Here is a 19,397-nt window from a genome sequence, read left to right on the forward strand (position 1 = left end):
AAACAGATAAAAATATAAGGTGTCCGGAAATCATAAATTTCCTTTAGCCAAAAGGAAGTCAACTCAGTTCCATAACTGCCTTCATTCTTCCAGATGGTATTAGGAATTTTCTGAGTAAACCAAAATGAATAATAAGAAACACCATAAAAGAAAAGGAAATGTTTGAGATCTCTGTTCTGCTGAAATCTGCTTAAAATACCACAGAGAAAGGCATCAGCCAACAAAGAAACACTGATGATATGAGAGTCTAAAAATCACCGGAATGCTTGCAGAGATATAAATACAGCATAAAATTGACAGCAGTGAAGATATGCAAATAAACAACATTCAGTTTCTGAGTGCACCAAAGGAAAAATCACATACTGATCTGTAGCACTTCCTAACGGCTTGACTGCTGAAGTTTAGTATCTATTTGCCCAGACTGACAACTTCAGTTGAGCACCTGACTTGAACCAGAATGCCCTTATATTAGTGTCTAGGGATACAGTACAATTCCTTAGTATTGCTGGAAATATAGAAAACTATGGAATTCAAGAGATGCCTAGGAGGGTGTCTACCTAATGTAGTTCAAACCCAACCAAAACACTTCTCAAATTGAGTCCCCTGAAGACAAAGCTGAGATGTCTAAAAGCTGTCATTTCTTTATTACTTTCTTTAGCTAATATATCAAAGGCTTGCAGCCTTGTTAGCATGACAAGTAAAAAATACTTGCATCTGAATTACAAAACATGCATTTCTCAGGCTCACAGCCAAACAACAGATTCTGGCATGGCTTCTGAAGTGATACTGATGCACAAACAAAATTCAGTCTGCTGGGTGCCCCTGTTGTACATGCTACCTCTCTCTCACCTGTCACAAATCCGAGAGCACCTTTCAAGAAGCACGCGTCAACTGAGCAACAAAATATTTCCTCCTATACCTGGTCACAATGTCCAGAAACTTCAGAGCAATTTATATGCTGGCTGTTTTCTGTTAATTAGGTAGATGCCCATTTCCACACCCTCAAAAATATTGCATGATATTAAGGTACTGCAATACAGTAAGACATCCATACATGGCCCTACCTCTAACAGAAGAAAAGCTATGTGCATTTATTTTGTGACTTATCTTCTAGAGTTCTATTATTCCTCCCCAAAAAACAGCATCATTACTGTCTGACAAATAACACCTGTATTTTCTGTGTTTATAGATGCAAGAGACACAATTTCAGCGATACTGTCCTAAACACAGCATTTCTCTTCTGCAGTCACAAACTTCAAAAAGGCTACCACAAAATTTCTTCCTGTGGACATAATTAAATTGTGTCTTTTGGTGCCTAGAAAGATGCTTCAGTATTTCTCCCTACGCCTCTGTAAGAAGTTGTAAGTACATATCACACATTCATAAAGTAGTTGTATCAGGTTACTTCAAGCCTTACTCCTCCACAAGGTTTTGTCAATTAAGAATGTCACTGTCCTTCATCTACTTTTCACCACCCTTTTGGTTCAAGTTATTCTTTCCAGCTTAGTCAGTGGAGCAAACATCATGAATATGCCTTATTCCTTTGGGTGGGGAGTCACTAAGGTTAACTCGAACTGCTTTTGAAACCAAATGCTCACAGATTTTCTGCCAGATAAGCTTTCAGGAGTGGTTAAATCTAAACAATGGGGCCAACAGTGAGGAATTCAGTAGAATAATACATTGAAACAGTCATAAATCCTTCTAAAATGAAGTTTTTACCTTGATCTTAAAAGACAAACTATTAATTTACACTAATGTTGCATTCCAATATAATAGAACACATATAAAACACCACATTTCAAAATGACATGAAAGAAAAATCACTCACCTTTTTAATCTCTTTATACAGCTCTAACTGTAACCTGGGAAGATTGGAATCCATCAAAGCCTGCAGTAAAATGCATTGAGAACATACTGTGTCAGAGGGGAGGTGCTTTACAGGAGCCATGTTACACTTGCAGTAAAACATCTTCAAACAAGGCACAGAACTATCTAGTGGTCCCTATATTTGATGTATAACTAAGAAAGTGATAAATACTGAGAAGAGATACCTTTATCCTCCACACAAATGTGGACAAACTCCACAAACTCTAACAGTTATTTGCAGTTAATACTGACTGTTTTACCCACTGTACCTGCAAAAGGCCATATGGGATCAGACTACAAGCAGAGCCATCCTATTGTGCTTTCTGGCAATCACCAGCAGCTGGTACTCATGAATATTAAAACACAAGAATAGTATTCACAAGCAGCAAAAGGCATTCCCTGCTATACTCCCCCACTGTCAAGTAGGCTCCTACTATTTCTCAAACTGAAGCTGTATTTGTACCAGTACCTTTAACAGCCCCTGAAAACCCTTTGTTTCATGAATCAGCCTATTTCTGCATCCAGTTAGCACACACACTACAAGGAGTTCTGCATACCGCAAGTGTCACATCCCAGGATCCAATCAAGCATACAGCGACAGAGCATGTACCGTAGTTCAAACCTGAAGCCTGGCTAAAACCCAGTGTACGTGAAATGAAAGTAAGCACCAAGAAGTAGTAATTTTCTGTTCACCTCAACCTGATCATTCTCTATCTTTAAAGTATCAGAGAATAAGAAAATACGAAAATATAATCTCTTCATACAGAATAATTTGTATATATATGGTTACCCTTCCTTATCCACTTTTTTCTCTGATGTGTACTACAATTTATGAACATTTCCACCAGCTCCTCCAATGACATGAGACCTTCATACAGTGTGACAGTGCCTATGTTGTGGATTCATATAGCGTTATATTGTTTAGTATTTAATTTTTTATTCCTTGCCCAATAATTTATTAATTCTAATTTTCTAACTGACTTCCTGACCACCAACCATTAAACTCACATCTTCCCAGGATTACTCATGATGCCTACAAAATCTGATGGCACACGCTGAGCTAGAAGCCACAACTGCTTAAGCACAGTCAGTGCAGTGCCTGTGGCTCCTCCATAGCACAATTTCCCCAGCCTAAAATTGTATGCTCCAAAATTCCATTCCCCCAATTACACCAGCTGCTACAATACAATTCCCCAGAAAAATCATACCTGGGTTGTATCTTTATATTAACATAAGCACCTCAGCAATAGACTGCAGGTGCCTGGATGACAGCAGGTAGGATTTACTTCACAAAACTTAGTTTTTATGAAAAGTTCACTGTCCCTACATATAAGGATATCAAGCAACACAAAAAGGCACCAGCTACTACTTGGCTTCAAGGCTAAATTGTACTTACAACACACCTAGCTGGACGAACTATTTTTATTAGTGTATAGCTATATTTTTAGCAGGCTAGAATCTATAATGTCATCCCGATTGGAAAAAAAAGCATAGTCAGCTCTAAATTACTACAATAATAAATTCCAATTACTGAGACCAACTGTACTGCAATCTGTGTGAACAGTCCCATCAGTATCATTAGCACAGAGAATACTATAACATTCTGCATCAGCTTCAGACAAAAGACAGCTTGACATTACCCACAGCAACCTGGAAAGTCCCAACTTGGTATTTTTTCTTTTAAAGGTATCACCAACATTATTTATCTTGAGCCATTTATATTGTCTGTGAGGTTCTAACAGGTAAGTGTAGTGATACTTAAAGATGACTTACAGAGTGTTTATTTCAAGTTATGTGCTCAGCCTTGTCTGCACAGCAGTATTAGTTTTCTAGTTATAGTAATGAGCATAAACTCCAGACACAGTTACACAAGTAATGCTTATATCTATAGTCTTTTATTTCAAGAGAAGCTACAAAGCATCGCTAGCAAAAGAATTAGCCTCTAAATATGCCCAAGATACTAAAAAAGGCTGAACTTTCACTAAAATGAAAGCTTAGGGGCCCAACACCTCTGTTCTACTTACCACAAGCATCACTGGTACTCGCACAACCAAAAATAAAACTGCACATCTTTTTGTCTCTGCGTTTATACAAAATTGTCTACCTAAGTTGCTAAATTGCTCCCACACAACATAAAACACAGAAACAGAATACAAAGTACAACCAGCTTCCATAACAGTCTGATACATCCATATGTGTGGAATATCACAACTGTTAACCATTTCAGAGCTGTGACTAACTGCCAAGCTTAGTGACTGATAGAAGACTCTATCATTTAAAACTACTTTAATCTTGAAAACAAAACAAACTACCATACAAACATTTTGGGAAAAAAAGTAAGTTTTTTAAGTTACCCTGAAACATGCCAGAGAGCAACAATATTAAACAAATTAGAGAATTTGAGGTAAATTTTATACCAAGCCTACATATGTGCTTCATGGAAAGTAGGAAATAAGCTTACATTCTTTAGAACTGTTTCAGAACAGCTTTTAAGGCAAACTGAGTGAAATAATAATGTATGTATTTCATAGAGCGCTCTCCCTCAAACAGAAAAACATTTAAATCAAAGTGAAAAGACCAAAGTGCTATTGGGCAAAACAAAAACACAAGGAACTCGCACTTCCTCATTCCCTATCATTATGGAACACACTACACAGTCTGTAAGCTTTCTCCATACAACTTTCAGCCACAAGCTCAATCCCCAAAACTTAATTCATTCCGATATCAATGTTTAGTTTGCTTGCTTCTACACACGCCTTCATGCGAAAGAAAATTATTATTTGCATATTCCTAAAGCACTTAAACTTCACATCAACTAGATTATTTATGCCAGTACATAATGGTGTCTTCAAGTTCAAGTATTTCAGAAAAAAACCAAACACAAAAAAAAAAAGGCAAGTGAAGACAAGATTTAGACCTTGCATGACCTGCTATGAAAGCCCATCTGCTCTTCTCCAACAAGTTCTTCATTCAGGATCACAGTAGGGGAATAAACAATTTCCACAACACCATATTTATTCTAATTACTGCCTGAAATCTGCCCCTCCAAGTCTCAGCAGATCACACTACCTTTCAATCAGTTTTTAAATAATATTTTTACCTTTCCTCATGCTAAGTGTCTTTATGTTTACAGAACAGTAATAGGAGTATTCTTCCCACACAACAAGATGATTTCAGAAAAGCCCACATTCCTGTTTTGGTTAACTTGAAGAGAACGAAGTTAATGAACAATTGAAGACAAGAACAGATCTGAACAATGAACTAACTTGTAAGACAAGTTACAGTTAAATATGTTGATCTGGGCATAAAACACTCTCCTAAGAGAGAAAGAGCACTTACAGAATTTAGTAAAGAAGCTTACTTACCCTCTTATATTATGAGATACTATCAACAGTAAGAACGGCAACTAAAAGAACATCAGTGGGAATTCAGACAGGACACTGCATGAAGAAGAGACAAAATCTGATAGTAAAAGCTCTTACTTTGATAACTTTATTAAGGCATTCATCTGCAACCATCCGGACATCAGATTCTGCATCCTCACTGCAGAGGAGAAAGAGTTCCATAGCAATGCCCAGCAGTTTCTGAAATTCTGGAGAATTTCTAAATAAACAAACATTAGAAAATTACAACGTGCACTATGGAAATGAAACACCAATAATGTTTTTCAAAGGGTTTTATAATCCAACTACATATATATTATGCACACATATACAAGAGGAGAAGACATTCAGTTTATTTAAGCACTTCATTAGGAGCTGGGAGATCATTTCCCTACTCTTTCCTACATAACCTGGTAAGGTATTTGACCTCTGTGCCTAAGTCTCTCTGTCTGTAGATGGAAAGTGCCCGCTCCACCAACAGGTAAACAAAAGTCCCTAGATTCTGAGTTGGTTAAAAAAAAAAAATCATGCCATTTCAGTTTTAAATAGAAGCTCAGCATTTAAAACGAGCAATTATAAGGAATCCTCCCAACAGCTAACACTCCAAAGTTGCTATTCATCCTAATGAATTAAAGACATTAATAAATAATTAATAAATTAAAGACAGTGCCTTACCTTAGCGACTGAGCAACTATGTTTTCGCATATTGTTAGACAATGATTCACTCGATCTTTCTTGGTAGCTGAAAGTTCTTTCTTTCTAAAGGAAGAATACAATGATAATGAGTTCAAAAGTGACCATTCAAACACTCTTGCTAGAGTCTAATCATCATACAAGAAAAAGATGCACTTTCTAGTCACTCCATAAACAGCAACTACCTGTAGACACAGCACTTCATCTGCCAACTGCGGCTGAGAGCACACAAGCCAAGGAGAAATACCAACTTAGAAAAAGAATGAAGAATGAATCATTTAACAGGGTATATCCCATTCATTCCATAACTTTCACTGAGAAAATACTTGGGAAAGAAAACTGAAGAATGAAGAGTAAAGGGAAAGGATGGAAAAATTGAGGCAGTCCTAGAACAAAGCAAAAATAAAAGAAACTGATACAAAGAAAAACGCTGGGGAAAATAAGCCATGAGAACAAAAAATACCTCTTTTAAAAAGACCCTCCTCCCACCTAATATCACCTTAGACTTTTTCTGTTTGCCAACATCTTGAAACTTCGAGTTCTATTAAATGGACCATTTTGCATCTGAACTGAAAAGGATGACAAAGCAATGCTATCATACACTACATTCCTCTAAAGGTAATTACAAAAACAGCAAAGTCCTAGACACAGTCTCTGCCTGCTGAGAATATCATCCCTATAATAACACTTGGTATAGTCCAGGAAAGGCCAAGCTGAGTGTACTATAAAGAGAATAAAATGCACAGAAACAAAGAATGGGTATCTACAAACGATGCCAAGCACAATACAAAAAGTTTCTACTTTGCAAAATGTGTTTAACATTCACTTCAACATGATACAAGCTCTTGGAAGAGCAGCTCTTCCCTGCTCTACCCCCAATAAAGGAACTGAAAAAAAGAGAGCGAGACAGACTCCCAACTATGACTGTGAAATTTCATTTCAGTGTGTAGTCTCTCCTACTCCTAACTTTACTGACACAGAATCACTTCTAGGAAAGCAGATGTTACTTTTAGCTAGTAGCAATAGCTGAGCAAAACCATGCACCCAAAGGTATCTCTCCTGAGTCTGTTTCACTGTAAGGAATTACCAGCTTCTTCACTCACATTCAGAGAATCTTCCCTTTTGTTTGCCAAGTGAAAATTGATCATTTTTAGTATTTAATTTTCTGCCTTAGCAAAAAACAGCAAAAATCATGAAACAGCCAAACAGTGTTTCTGAACTAGAAGTTGGAAAACAATGTGAACAGCCCTGAGTTACATTAATAACAGTAGCACAACATTAAGAGCCAACAGCAAGTAGCCAATAAGCACATTAAATTCAGCTAACTCAAAATATAGTGTTAGACAAGTATTTTTAAAGAACTAAACTACATTATTTAGGAACTTCAGCTCAAATAATAGTACACATTTTGGAAAAAAGGCATTCTTTGCCAGTATCCCTGTCCTTTTTCTTCCATCAGGCTGGAGGCAAGGGGTTCAAAAGTCTGTGTTCCCAAGATTTCAGTTTTTCCTCACAAAGATCCTGTCATTTCACCCCAGAAATATTTTCTACTTTTAGAAGTTTAAAGAATAGCTTCGAACAAAGCCATTTTTTCTGTTACAGTTTGGCACCATTTTATTTAGGCAAGCTGAATAACAAAGAGGATCTCTTCTTGGACTTAAGACGCTGGCAGAATATGAGCAGACAACCTGAATTCGTTCAAGATACACAATGTCTTTCTCTCCATCTTGAAAAAGTGCCAGAGTCTTTAGCAGCATTTCAGATCATCTCTAACAAAACACCAGATACTGCCCAAGATGTCCAACTGATTTTGCAACATCAGCACCACCAATGTGAGCAGGCACCACAAAACATTATTAAATCATTTCAACTTTCATGATAATGTTACCCAGTGTTCCCAATCTCTTATGAGCACCATTTTCAGTACACATTCAAACCAAAAATAGAACAGGCACATCTGAACTTGCCCATAAGCTCACTATTTCAGATACAAGATACATTAAAAATACTGCTGACAAAGGCTACTTTCAGAATAAAGTTCTTTATTATCTACACAAAACATAGCCCTGAGCAAGGCAGGCAGTGGTGTTCAATACTGCTCAGACTAGTAGAGATCAATCTCTTGGCAAATTTCTGTAAACAAAGAGCTCAACTAACACATAATCTACACTTTGCTGAAATAAGTAACTTCAAAATTTAAAAAGGCATGGCTAGAGAAAACATAATTTCCAAAAAAATAATTTAAAGAAATGAAAAGCGGAAGGAAAATACACACATGCACATACTTTCTGTGCCTACAGAGGGAGAAGGGTAACAGAACAGTATCCAGAGAGAAAACACATGATTTTTTTTTTTTTTAGTTTAAAAAACCAAACAAAGCTCTATTTAGAAGTATCATGGAGTCCACAGGCAAACTGCTGATGAGCATACCCAGGGGGGCAACAACAGCATCACACATTTTATGAATCAATCACACATATCTGATGAGTAACAGAAGGCAGGAGATACTGGAAGCAGCAGCTATCAACAGGAAAGCTCCATCTCACATACAGAGGAGTTTAATCCCCTGAGTACTTCTACAGCCCAGGAAGATTAATAAACAATGTAAGAAAACCAGCAAACCCAGATAATTTTGCCCTCTGAGTTCTGACAAGCTGACTACAAGGAGATGCAGCTCACCGATGCTAATTTTTATTAGACCTTGAAATTAAGAATATGTGAAGAGTAGAGAAGTTCTAAAGTTGAGCCAGTGACAAAGAAAAGGGCCAAACCAAATGGCTTGACATTAAGGAAACTAAAAATTATTCTTTTAATAACAAACAGAAATGTGAGTGGATCAATAAATAAACTCATTCCAAATACGAGGGACACTGGAAACGAGGTGTAGTAACGCAGGCAGTGGTGGATTGTCAAATCAACTAGAACTGGTCTACTAGACATGATAATGCCAAAAAACCACCAAGAAACCACCACTGACATAAAGTCAAACCAATCTACGACCACAGCTTCAGTCAAACATAAAAGACACAGAAAAATTGAAGAGTATAGAAAAAAGCATATTGCTGGAGAGTACTTGCACTTTTGCTGTACCTCTTGCTGTAAAGGTAATGGTTAGACTCAAATGTAAAAAAAAAAATTTAAAACAATTACAATAAGTGACTATTAGAATAAATTGACAAGAGAAAAGGTAAAGAATCCACTTTCAAATTCACAAATCAAACACTAAATTTTTACAACATACTAGTAAAATTTTAAGTTAGTGGGAGCTTTGTGCTCCAAAACAAAACATCCAATTTCAAACAAAATTTAGGAGTCTGAAAAAGCTAGAAATATATAAGGAAGAAAATTAGTTGCCTAAGCAAAAGTGTATAGAAGCAATATGACACAGAGCTCAAGTTATGTTTACATAGAAGGGGAAAAAAAAAACCCAACAAGAGATAAGAGAGAGGGGATGAAAGACTGCCATCTGACTGTAAGGCAGAGTACAAGCATAACACATGATTATTGCTGATTAAAATCTCTTGAAACAGAAAAACCTCTTACCTTCTTGGTAAAAGCTTGGATTTGATTACTATTTTAATCAAAAAAGACAGGATATCTGTATTAGCGAAAGTTCTGGAGTCACTGTCTTACAATAAAGTGAAGAAAAATACAGCTCCTGCTGGGTAAACAATTCTTCTCTACCCCAATCTCTCTGACCTTCAAACATTTCATAGCAGGAGACAGTCCTAGTAGGCTGATAGGAACTTACCACGCAGAACTACAAGATATTTAAGTGCTACTTACATAAAAGCCCAACAAAGATGAACACTTCTCCCCAAATACAATTTTCCCTTCCAATATATTTACAAACAAGAAAAAATAAATGCAGAGTATTGTGAATTACATTCAAGATATCACCTGCTATTTCAGTAAAAGTTTGAGAAGCCTCAGCAAAAGCTACCATAATAGCTTTTCACTGGCTTTTATGAGGCTCAGTGCTGTCACTGAATTTGTGCAGTTCCTGGGGGCATACAATCCCATCAGCTTTCTGAAAACAGCCTATTTTTAAACACAGAGCAAAGTCAACAAGGACAACTACAACACTAATTTTTTAATGTTTACAGTAGAATATGCCTAAATTTAGACCATCAAACCAAGCATAACATCCTTCAGCAAGTGTCACAAATAATTTTCAGGATTTTCTCTTGAAATACCATGATTTTTCTCACCAGTAACTTTCAAGACAGAATTTTTCAACTGCACATAGGAAAGACTGGAAATAGATGGTCATCCATGTCACACAAAGTAACAGCACCAAAAAATACACAAAACAGAGCAATTAGTCCCTGCAGACCAGTAAGGCACCTATAAACAACTAGCTCATGAAGAAGTGAGTTTTTTCACCTATTAAGAATCAAAAGTGTGAAAATGCATTGTGATTGTTTGAGACAACCCTCTCCAAAGAGAAACAGCACCAACCGTGATAATGTAGTTGGCAACCACATCAGAATGTGCAGGGGGAGCAGGTGGCCAAGAGCCCAGTGCCACTGCTTTGCTTCCTCTGCCAACACCATAGGAAACTGCCAAGTTAGAAGTTACCTGCTCTTCAACCCTTCTGCTTCTCCCATCTCCCCAACAGCAGGAGAAAAAGCAATAGTGTGACTCATGTCTTTATTCCGTAAAAACCTTACTGCCTTCACAGCTGCTCAATAAAAGCTGGTTTTAGAGGATGCAAATGCAAGGGGCAGCACCATGGTACTGAACAGCTCCTTGCCCTGGTCCCCCAGTAATGCCTCCCAATGGGAAACTTGAGTACCTCATGGATCTAATGAATTTGTCCCTTACATCTAAGAAAGGAAAAAGGTATTAGGAATATTTAAGCTAACTCCTCTTAGGTCTCTGCACAGCAAGTCACAGCACAAGATTTTAAATTAACTTTGTCACAAACAGACATCCACAACAACTCCTTCTGAAAGCAGCAGAGCTCAAACTTAACTCTATTTAAATTTTCAACTCATAAACACCAAAACTGGTTTTTAACTTCAACATGAACTTTCAGGGCACTGTTCTGATAAGAAGAAAGTCGACTGCACAACAATCAACACTTAAAAGATATGGAAAGTGAACCACAGAGTGGAAGAAATTTCTCTTGCTCAGCCTTGAATCCTCATTTCAAGAAAGCTGTACAATCAGTGGGAGAGAATTCAAAGAAAAGACACTCATGCAGAAAGCGTCAAGCACAGAAGAACAATGTCTCAGAGAAAGTGCTTTAGGAGTTATCAGAAAAGAAAATGCTGAAACTAGTAAATTATTCAAGTTATGCTTAAGGGTCTTTGTCCTTTCCACAGCAGTGTACTAGGTGAAAATAAGATTTTCTTTCCTAAAACCAGCCTGTGAAACCCACACAACATTGCTGTACCTCCCGTTCATTTCCCGCACTGGTGAATTATCAAACGTACTTGCCCCAAAAGTTACTCAACGTCTAAACTTCGGCAGAGAACCGACAGCAGCACCCCGACAAGTCTGCGGGAGCCGCCACCTGCCAGGGACAGGGCAGCGCCCGGGCCCGGCTCGGGGCTGTCCGCGGAACCAGAACCGGGGCGGCCCGGGCCGGGCCGAATATCGGACACGCGTGTCGGGAGCCCCCCAGTCTCGGGCGTGGGTCACTCACGGTCTCTGGAGCGGCTCCTCGGGGAGGGCAGCCGGGCCCTGCTGCTGCTGGAAGGAGCGCAGCGACTCGAAGGCCTTCGTCAGCTTCTCCATGGTGGCCATGTCCGCTCCGCTCCGCCCGCGCCGGCGGCACCGGCCCGCGCTCCGACCCGCCCTGTCACGGGCGCCTGGCGGGTCCGAGTGCTGCCCCGCTGGCGCTGCCGCCGGGCTCGCTCCCGGCGCTCTGCCGGCGCTCTCGCGGGCCCGGGCCCGTCACAGCCGCGATGAATGGGGCGGGTGCCGTTCGGGGCCGCGGGCACCTCCCGTCCGCCCCGCCGCCATCTTGGATACGTCCCGTCGGCCCCCGCGTGCCCGCCCCGCCCCCCCGGGGCTGCCCCGCCCCCCCGGAGCAGGGCCCCGGCCCGCGGCTCGGCCGCGCATGCGTACACGGCACCCCGGCCCGGCGTCACGCGCGCCTTTACGTATGTACACACAGGGGCACGCGGGCGGCGCAAGGGGCGGGGCAGCAGCGAGAGCGACAGGAGCCCTGGCCAATCAGAAGGAGGCTCCGCCCCCCGCCGCATGTGCAGCGGCCGGGCACTGCTCTGCGGCGCCCCCTGCCGCCGGCGGCGGCCGCGCTCAGCCCCGGGCGGGGAGCCGGCCCTGAGAGCCCCCGGAGCCGGCCCTGAGAGCCCCCGGCACCGCCCCGGGCAGGGAGCCGGCCCTGAGAGCCCCCGGAGCCGGCCCTGGGAGCCCCCGGCACCGCCCCGGGCGGGGAGCCGACCCTGAGAGCCCCCGGAGCCGGCCCTGAGAGCCCCCGGCGCCGCCCCGGGCGGGGAGCCGGCCCGGGGAGCCCCCCGCACCGCCCCGCGGGGAGCCGCCTTCGCAGCGGCACCGCAGTGACCGCCCCAGCCCGGCGAGAGCCTCCGCTCTGTGCCCGCGTGTCACGGGTGCACAGCAGGTAACGCGACAGCCCCCTCAGCACAAGTGCCGGCCAAAGGCGCTACCGGCACTCCAGTTTTATTTTAGGCTGCAGAGAGACTCTTACAGGAACAGGACACTTAAAACTTGGCAGCGTGCGTGCTGGGCTTTCAGCGCTCCTCTCCTGAGTGTGGACTTGCTTTATCAGAGGATACTTCTTGCATGCACATATTGAACATACAGGATACAGGAGAGACAGTATGGAATATTTAAATCATTGATTCCATTACTGAACGCTTAGAAAAAATCAACAGTACTGTGAAGTTTCCAGTTACAACCACTGATTTTAATACATGTACTTGCTAATACAGACTTTAAATGACAACTGGTAACAACTGGCAGTTCAACTTATCTCACACACATGAAACTAGTTCCAGCAATAAAAAGGGAGAACAGCTCTTGGGACTTCTAAGAAAATAAATTTTCCGTAATTCAACTTGGTTATTGATAGCAGACATCAACAAATGAAGCAAAGCTCATGTCTCTGAATATTCAGGCCAACAGAAGTCATAGATCACATTCTTGCCAAATATTCACTGGAACAGTGCTCTGCCAGTTAACTTCATTAGCATGTTAATAAAAGACAATCTATTTGAAACAGTTCTCTGAAAGTAAACCTATCCTTAGTCCTGAAAGCAATTCAACTTAAAGCACAACCTTATTTCATTATAGAAGTGCTACAATATGTGGGCTTTTAAGGTAAAACCAGTATTTTTCCCGATTATTTTATGATAAACCTTGCAGAAACGTTTCTCTGGAACATGTGGATGATCATTAATTTTTTTATTTAGCAACTGATACATGATCAAAGCTGACAGCAGGATTGGAATGCTGCACACACTGTGCATGTGCCACTCCACACCTTGAAATAACCTTAAGCACATTAAAAAAAAGGAAATAAGCTCTTATCAAAGATTAAACAAGCCACCAACCAAGTCAGCCCTTGCAAGGCTGTTTTGAAGCTTTCGATCAAATGTGTGCCAGTCCCCTATAGGCTGCTGACTCAAGCTCGCCGCTCTTTGTTCTCCCTGACCTTCCGAGCTCTATCGGCACTGTGAGGCTCATTAACTGTGAGCTGAGATAACTAGAAGATAATTCAAGGTATCAGGTTTTTCTTGGGTGAGTACCTTATCAGTAGGTTCTCCCAGTCCAAATTGACTGATCCATGGTTTTGCATGTATCATGTCACTGATCTGCCCCACAAAAACCCGCAGGGGGAAAAAATAAAGTGGTGTACAACAGGCAAGGGGCAAGAAAAAGCAAACCAGGATTAGAGAACAAGCATTTTTGTAAAGTCGGCGTTATCTCAAGGAAAAATGAAGCTACAATTAACAGTGCATACCTAAAAGTTTTTCTGAAATTTAGGAGATGACAATTAATTAATCTCAGCCCCCAGTAGAAAAAGAAAAGAAACATGCTCTTACCTTGCCTCTAAGATTACCTCTTGATTTAATATTTTTAAGAACAGGTTGGATGAGCATGTCAAGAGTGTTTTTCACCCTATCTGGAAGTCCCACTTTGGCCCGCATTTCCATGACCAATTCAGCAGGTAATTGGTACTACTCCATGAGACTGCTGGCCCATGTGGTTTGGCATATGCGCGGATAATCTGCAATATGTCACAGCACGGTTGTATCGTTGTTAAGGTCATTTAATTGGAAGCTCTTTTGTAGAGAATTTGGGAGCTTTGTCCATCAACTCATGTTATAAAATTACAATAAACGTGGTAATGAAAAACAGCCTATCCCTGATAATTCTGTCTTTTCACATGGAAATTAATGCAGGAATCTAGATCTAGACCATGTGATAAGGTATCAATTGAGCCAGTACAACAGAACTAGGGCACTTTTTCCTGGATTTGACTATCTTCTATTGGTAAAAAAACTTACAGTATGCAATAGACATTTTCTGCTTCAAGAAATTGCAAATTTTTTTTAATTACAATTTTCCTTTTTTTTTTTCCTATCCCAGCTACCACAATAGACGTGGTAAATAAATCACATTAGACAGTAATACATGTGGTTGAGATATGTGGCAGTGTTTTGCTTTTATTTCAGGAATTACAATGCTAGAACATCCAGGAAAACAGCTCACACAAGAACAGTCAGTGGTTTGGAGATGCTGGAACTAACACATCACGTTTAACAGTCAGCTTCCTGTGCTTGGAAAGAATTCTGGTGTTTTGGACACAACTGGATCATGAAAAAAAGTTACCTACATCTCATGTGCAAAACTTAAGTTACACCACAAGAACAATTATGAAATAAAAAAGAATTGTTCAGTCAGCAGAAGAGACATCATCATCACCAAAATAAGCCAGGAGAGTAACTCAAATCAAAGTAAATATGACTTTCCAGTAATTCAAATTTCCCTTCCTAAAGAGAAAAAATATTCTGAAAATCTATACTAAAATGAAAACAATAATTTCAATGTTAAATTCATATAATGCTAAATTGTAAACCATAGAAAAATATTACTTTTGTTGACTTATTTTAATAACTTGTAAACAAGTATTCTCTGTTTGTACATATGGCAATGAAAAAATTCTTACATCAGTGTAGTTTGAAAAATAATTGAAGTGCATTCTAAAAATGGATTGTTAGTTGGTTTTAATATCTTCTATCATTGATTTATAAACTAGATTATTTTATTCTGATATAGAGATAATTCTCTTTCATACTCAAAACCATTCAGGACTACCGTTTTAAGAATGATTTGGGGAAAAAAAAAAGAGACAACAGCTATTAAAGGCTAAGATTTGCCAATAACGCTCTTGCTGTTACAGAAATACCACAGGTTTTTTCCTACTTACTATTATTTTTAAGTGCTCATTTTTTCAGCTGAGACTGTTTTGTTGTTGTTATAATCAAGAAACAACACCATCTCTATTTTGAACACACCTCAGGGGGCAGGGGGAAGCTGACAGCTTTTTTAATAGAAAAAAACAACCGTGAGGCATGAAGATTCTATTCTGCTGGTCACAACATTGAAAAGCATTAAGTAAACCAATAAGACACTGGTACATTGTTTCACTGTTTCTGAATTTTGAGCTAAATAGAGATTTATGAGTTACACACAAGCAGACATGAGGATTTACATACACAAATGCTCGGAAACATGCCACAGAAAAGGGGAGTTGATCTCACGCAAATAACTCCATGGAATTCCATAAGTCTTTCCAGAGCTTGCACCAGTAGAACATTGGATTGTCTCACTGCTATTACAGCCTTCTAACACATGGGGTCTAGAGAAAGAAGCCATGCTGAATTACAAGAAGTTATGTTGGCTTCCCCCATCCCACCCTAAACAGTTTCATGGAAGCAATAGGCTACATAATCAGTAAACACAACCTGCTACTTTCCCCCTTCTTTGTCCCAGTTTTGTCCTAAAAAAAAAATCAAGAGCCACGTTCATGTTAAATTTATCGCACTGTGATACCTTGCTTTCAGGTGTTCTCCCCTCTCCTGAGCCTTTCCCTGCTTTCAAGATGCATCTCCAAGCTCCTAATACTCCAGTAAAGACATTTAACCAATATTAGTCATCTTATATTCAACAGCATAACATCTTCCCCTCCATACTGTACTGTGTAAGGAGAGTTATGCTGATTGCTGATCCTTCCAGTTCCTTGTTTTTTCTAATTTTTTAGGGGTTTCACATTAGATAAGATCTAGTCATTATTATGTGCTTGTATTTCTAGACAAAGGGACAAATTTATGGTAGAATAATGCCATCTTGAGCCTACAGGGGAAGAACCAATCAACTAATTAAAAAAAAAAAAAAAAGCAAACACCAAACACAATGGATTTTAGATCATAATCCTGCAAACGTGTACTCACTCAAAAACAATTCAATAGTACTAAGCTGAGCTTAATAAAAACCTTGTGAAATTAAACTAAGTAAAACTTCATAAAAACAAACAAATTCTCACTTTTTTACAAGGAGTTCCTTCGTCCAAAGAAGCGGACATGTAAATAACCACTTCTTAGGAACAATTTCCCTTTTCATCTAGCCCTCTTTTTTCAGAGATTCCTGGAAAGTATGTGTTAAGCCTCAACATTCCAAATAGAGAAGTTGATTTTATTTATTTTTTTTAAGTTAAGATTCCTCTCCATCCAATACAGAAAGAAAACTTGAAATACATGATAAACAGACTTTCAGATTGATTTTTTTTTTAATTTGTTAGAACCAATTCCTGTATTTTCTTAATAAAAATTACTCAGCTTGTGTCCATGGTATTCTTGCCCAAATTTCAAGTTACTCTACACAGACATTAAATCCAGACTGTCACCCTGTATGTCTGGTCATACAGTCACCTTTGCCTCAAAACAGCAAGCCTAAGATCTTAAAAATTTAAACCCCCTAATCAGAGAAAAGATGACTTCTCCAACCACATAGGTATTTATAAAACACTTTTGTTCCTTCCCCATTTTTCCATTCCCATCTTTTTAGAGTTCTTCTGTTGCTGTGGTACAAAATAAAGAGGGTCAGGTCAGACTGCCAGCTCATTGTCTCACACATAATGGTTCTAGCCAACACCCTTACTCCAGATACTTCTGTCAAGCCTCGCTCGCATCCCTTCACTATTACATCAGACCATCTTCCAGTAATTCATTCAAACTCTCTCTCCTTCTGCCAATTTCTCCCTTTGTACTCTCTAAAAGAGTAATTTTGCTGTCTTGTGTGCTGTTTTAGACTGGAGGAAAAATGCACTGAAAACACAGGAAAATAATCTCATTCCTCATTTCTGTGGCACAGTAGCCAAGAGGAACGAGTTCAGAGAGACACCAGATGAGCCCCAGTAGGGTTCTGCAACACACTGGTTTTCCAATTTTTTCAAGTTCTAATCCATTTAAAAATTTGTCTTTAGAGACCAAATACAGTGAATTAAAACCTGATGATAGGCTTGAATATCAAATATATCTTGTGAGTTTCTCAGAAGCAGCTGAAGTTTCTTCCAGTGGGTCTGTAGATCACAAGAGAGACCTTTTTGAGTGGGGGGCTATTCAGTTGCTCTGTGTGTACAATATATGTGTGGTCTGGTTGGTGCCCCCGAGATTTGAAAGGAAAAAAAATGCATGCACCGTTGAGACAAATCTTTAGAATACAGAACAAAATATGAAACTAAAATCATGTCTCCAAGTCCAAGGGCATTCCATTGTATTTCAAGTACCCAACTCAATTTTGAAAACAGAAGAAGCTCTTAATGAAATGTGCTCTTTAAATTGACTCTCATACCCAGATTAATAGTTTTACTGGAAACTTTACAAAATAAAAGGTCTGACCTACTGTGAATCCAGAAGAATAGAAGCTTGCCTGGCTTTCAAACAGCTTTTGTCAGTTTTACTAATGAACATCAGGTAATCATAACAACTTCAATACCAGCTCCACATCTGTATTAAGCAATCATTAAAGGCATGTTTTAATGTTTCTGTTTTAAAAGACTGTAAGAAAAAATATATTTACATAATTAAATTCAATACTTAATGCTACCTTGCCCTTCCCCCAGTGGCAGTGATCGCTGTCAACCCTAGAACATTGCATATTACAACTTAAGCAGAGAGGACATTAGTAAGAAGAGCCCATGCTTTGTTTTTTAACCCATTATAAAACTATAACATCCTACATGGACTTAAAAACAATTTCATTTACAGAAAATAAAATAAAACTGTGTCCCCACAGGTAAAAAGAAATCATTTCAGTAATGACAACAAAGTTTTCAAAATATAGTTCTAAAATTTTGGCATAGGTCTACTTGCATGGGTCATGCCCAGAAACTCTGGAGAGGATGTGTAAGATGGATAGAAAAAGAGAAGAATGGGATATTTCTGTTTGTTACAGGATTAAGCTAAATGTTCAAAGTTCTCTTTATACAGAAATACAGAAAGAGAATCTACAGAGCCAGATAATAAAGAGCAATTCCTAATAGCTGGCCACAGTGCACTGATTTCCTTTTTTTTCCTTAGCAGTTGCTTGAGAGATACATTAGGTAATAGTACTGCCATGCTGCTGGATAACACCAGAATTATTAAATTTATCAGTACAGCAATTTTACAGTTAAGGAAACTGCTAATAAAGATCCTAATGATCAAGAAGAGTTTTACCAGGAGCATACAAAGTCAAGTTACAGTGATGCCATAGATATTATCTCTGTGCTTTAATATCCCTTTAGTTTTTCTAGATTCATTCCACTGGGAAAAAAATAATCAAGATAAATCAAATACATACAGAAACACACTCACTCAAATGGCACTCATTGCTTTTTGTACAATTAAGCTTTAGTGAAAATATACATCTTAAAACAAATGAAGTACAAATGTACAAAAATCCTTGAACTCAGATAAAAAATATATATAATACAATTTGCTACAGAGATATAAAACATTTAACGTTTGCTCATCCTTTCTGATGAGCATAAAATGATTTAAAGTCTGGAGGACTCCTGCTCATCATCACTGCAGTCAGATTTAAAGCAGACCTGCAAGAGAAGACAAACAGACAAGTCAGCTGCAGAACTGATACTATTGTTTATTTGTATGTTTTATGGGGCACAGAAAGGCTGGGGGGAGTGGGTCTTTTTCCAGCACATTTTTCTCCGTCCTAACTAAATGTGGATTCCTTTGAGTTTCCCAAAGCAATCTCAACCCCAAATCTCAAGTTGTTAAAGTTTAATTAAAGTTCTTTCCTTCTTTCAACTTCACAAGACAATTAACTGCAGTCCTATTAGTTCAAAACCAACTGAAAACTCTCAAACCATATTCATTTTTTAGGACTTTTTCTCAATACATAGAACCATATCTTGGGACAGTATGAATCCTGCTGATTTTTGGCTGGAAAAGACTCCAG

At 39.2% G+C, this 19,397-nt stretch overlaps 2 protein-coding genes across 4 annotated transcripts in view; both read right to left on the minus strand.

Moving 5' to 3' along the window:
- Positions 1 to 11,904, minus strand: part of HTT (huntingtin) — a 78,671-nt gene extending 66,767 nt beyond the window's left edge. For all 3 annotated transcript variants that reach the window (XM_069014556.1, XM_069014555.1, XM_069014554.1), the window contains exons 1-4: positions 11,596 to 11,904; positions 5,925 to 6,008; positions 5,349 to 5,469; positions 1,829 to 1,888 (exon numbers count right to left, since the gene is read on the minus strand). In XM_069014556.1, coding sequence (XP_068870657.1) covers positions 1,829 to 1,888; positions 5,349 to 5,469; positions 5,925 to 6,008; positions 11,596 to 11,696 — 366 coding nt within the window. In that variant the 5' untranslated portion in view covers positions 11,697 to 11,904. The remainder of the gene's footprint in view (positions 1 to 1,828; positions 1,889 to 5,348; positions 5,470 to 5,924; positions 6,009 to 11,595) is intronic.
- Positions 11,905 to 14,115: 2,211 nt separating this feature from the next.
- Positions 14,116 to 19,397, minus strand: part of GRK4 (G protein-coupled receptor kinase 4) — a 39,811-nt gene continuing 34,529 nt past the window's right edge. Inside the window, exon 16 of the mRNA XM_069014558.1 lies at positions 14,116 to 19,029. Coding sequence (XP_068870659.1) covers positions 18,976 to 19,029 — 54 coding nt within the window. The 3' untranslated portion in view covers positions 14,116 to 18,975. The remainder of the gene's footprint in view (positions 19,030 to 19,397) is intronic.

This window comes from Aphelocoma coerulescens, chromosome 4 (assembly GCF_041296385.1).
Source record: "Aphelocoma coerulescens isolate FSJ_1873_10779 chromosome 4, UR_Acoe_1.0, whole genome shotgun sequence".
NCBI classification, from domain to species: Eukaryota; Metazoa; Chordata; class Aves; order Passeriformes; family Corvidae; genus Aphelocoma; species Aphelocoma coerulescens.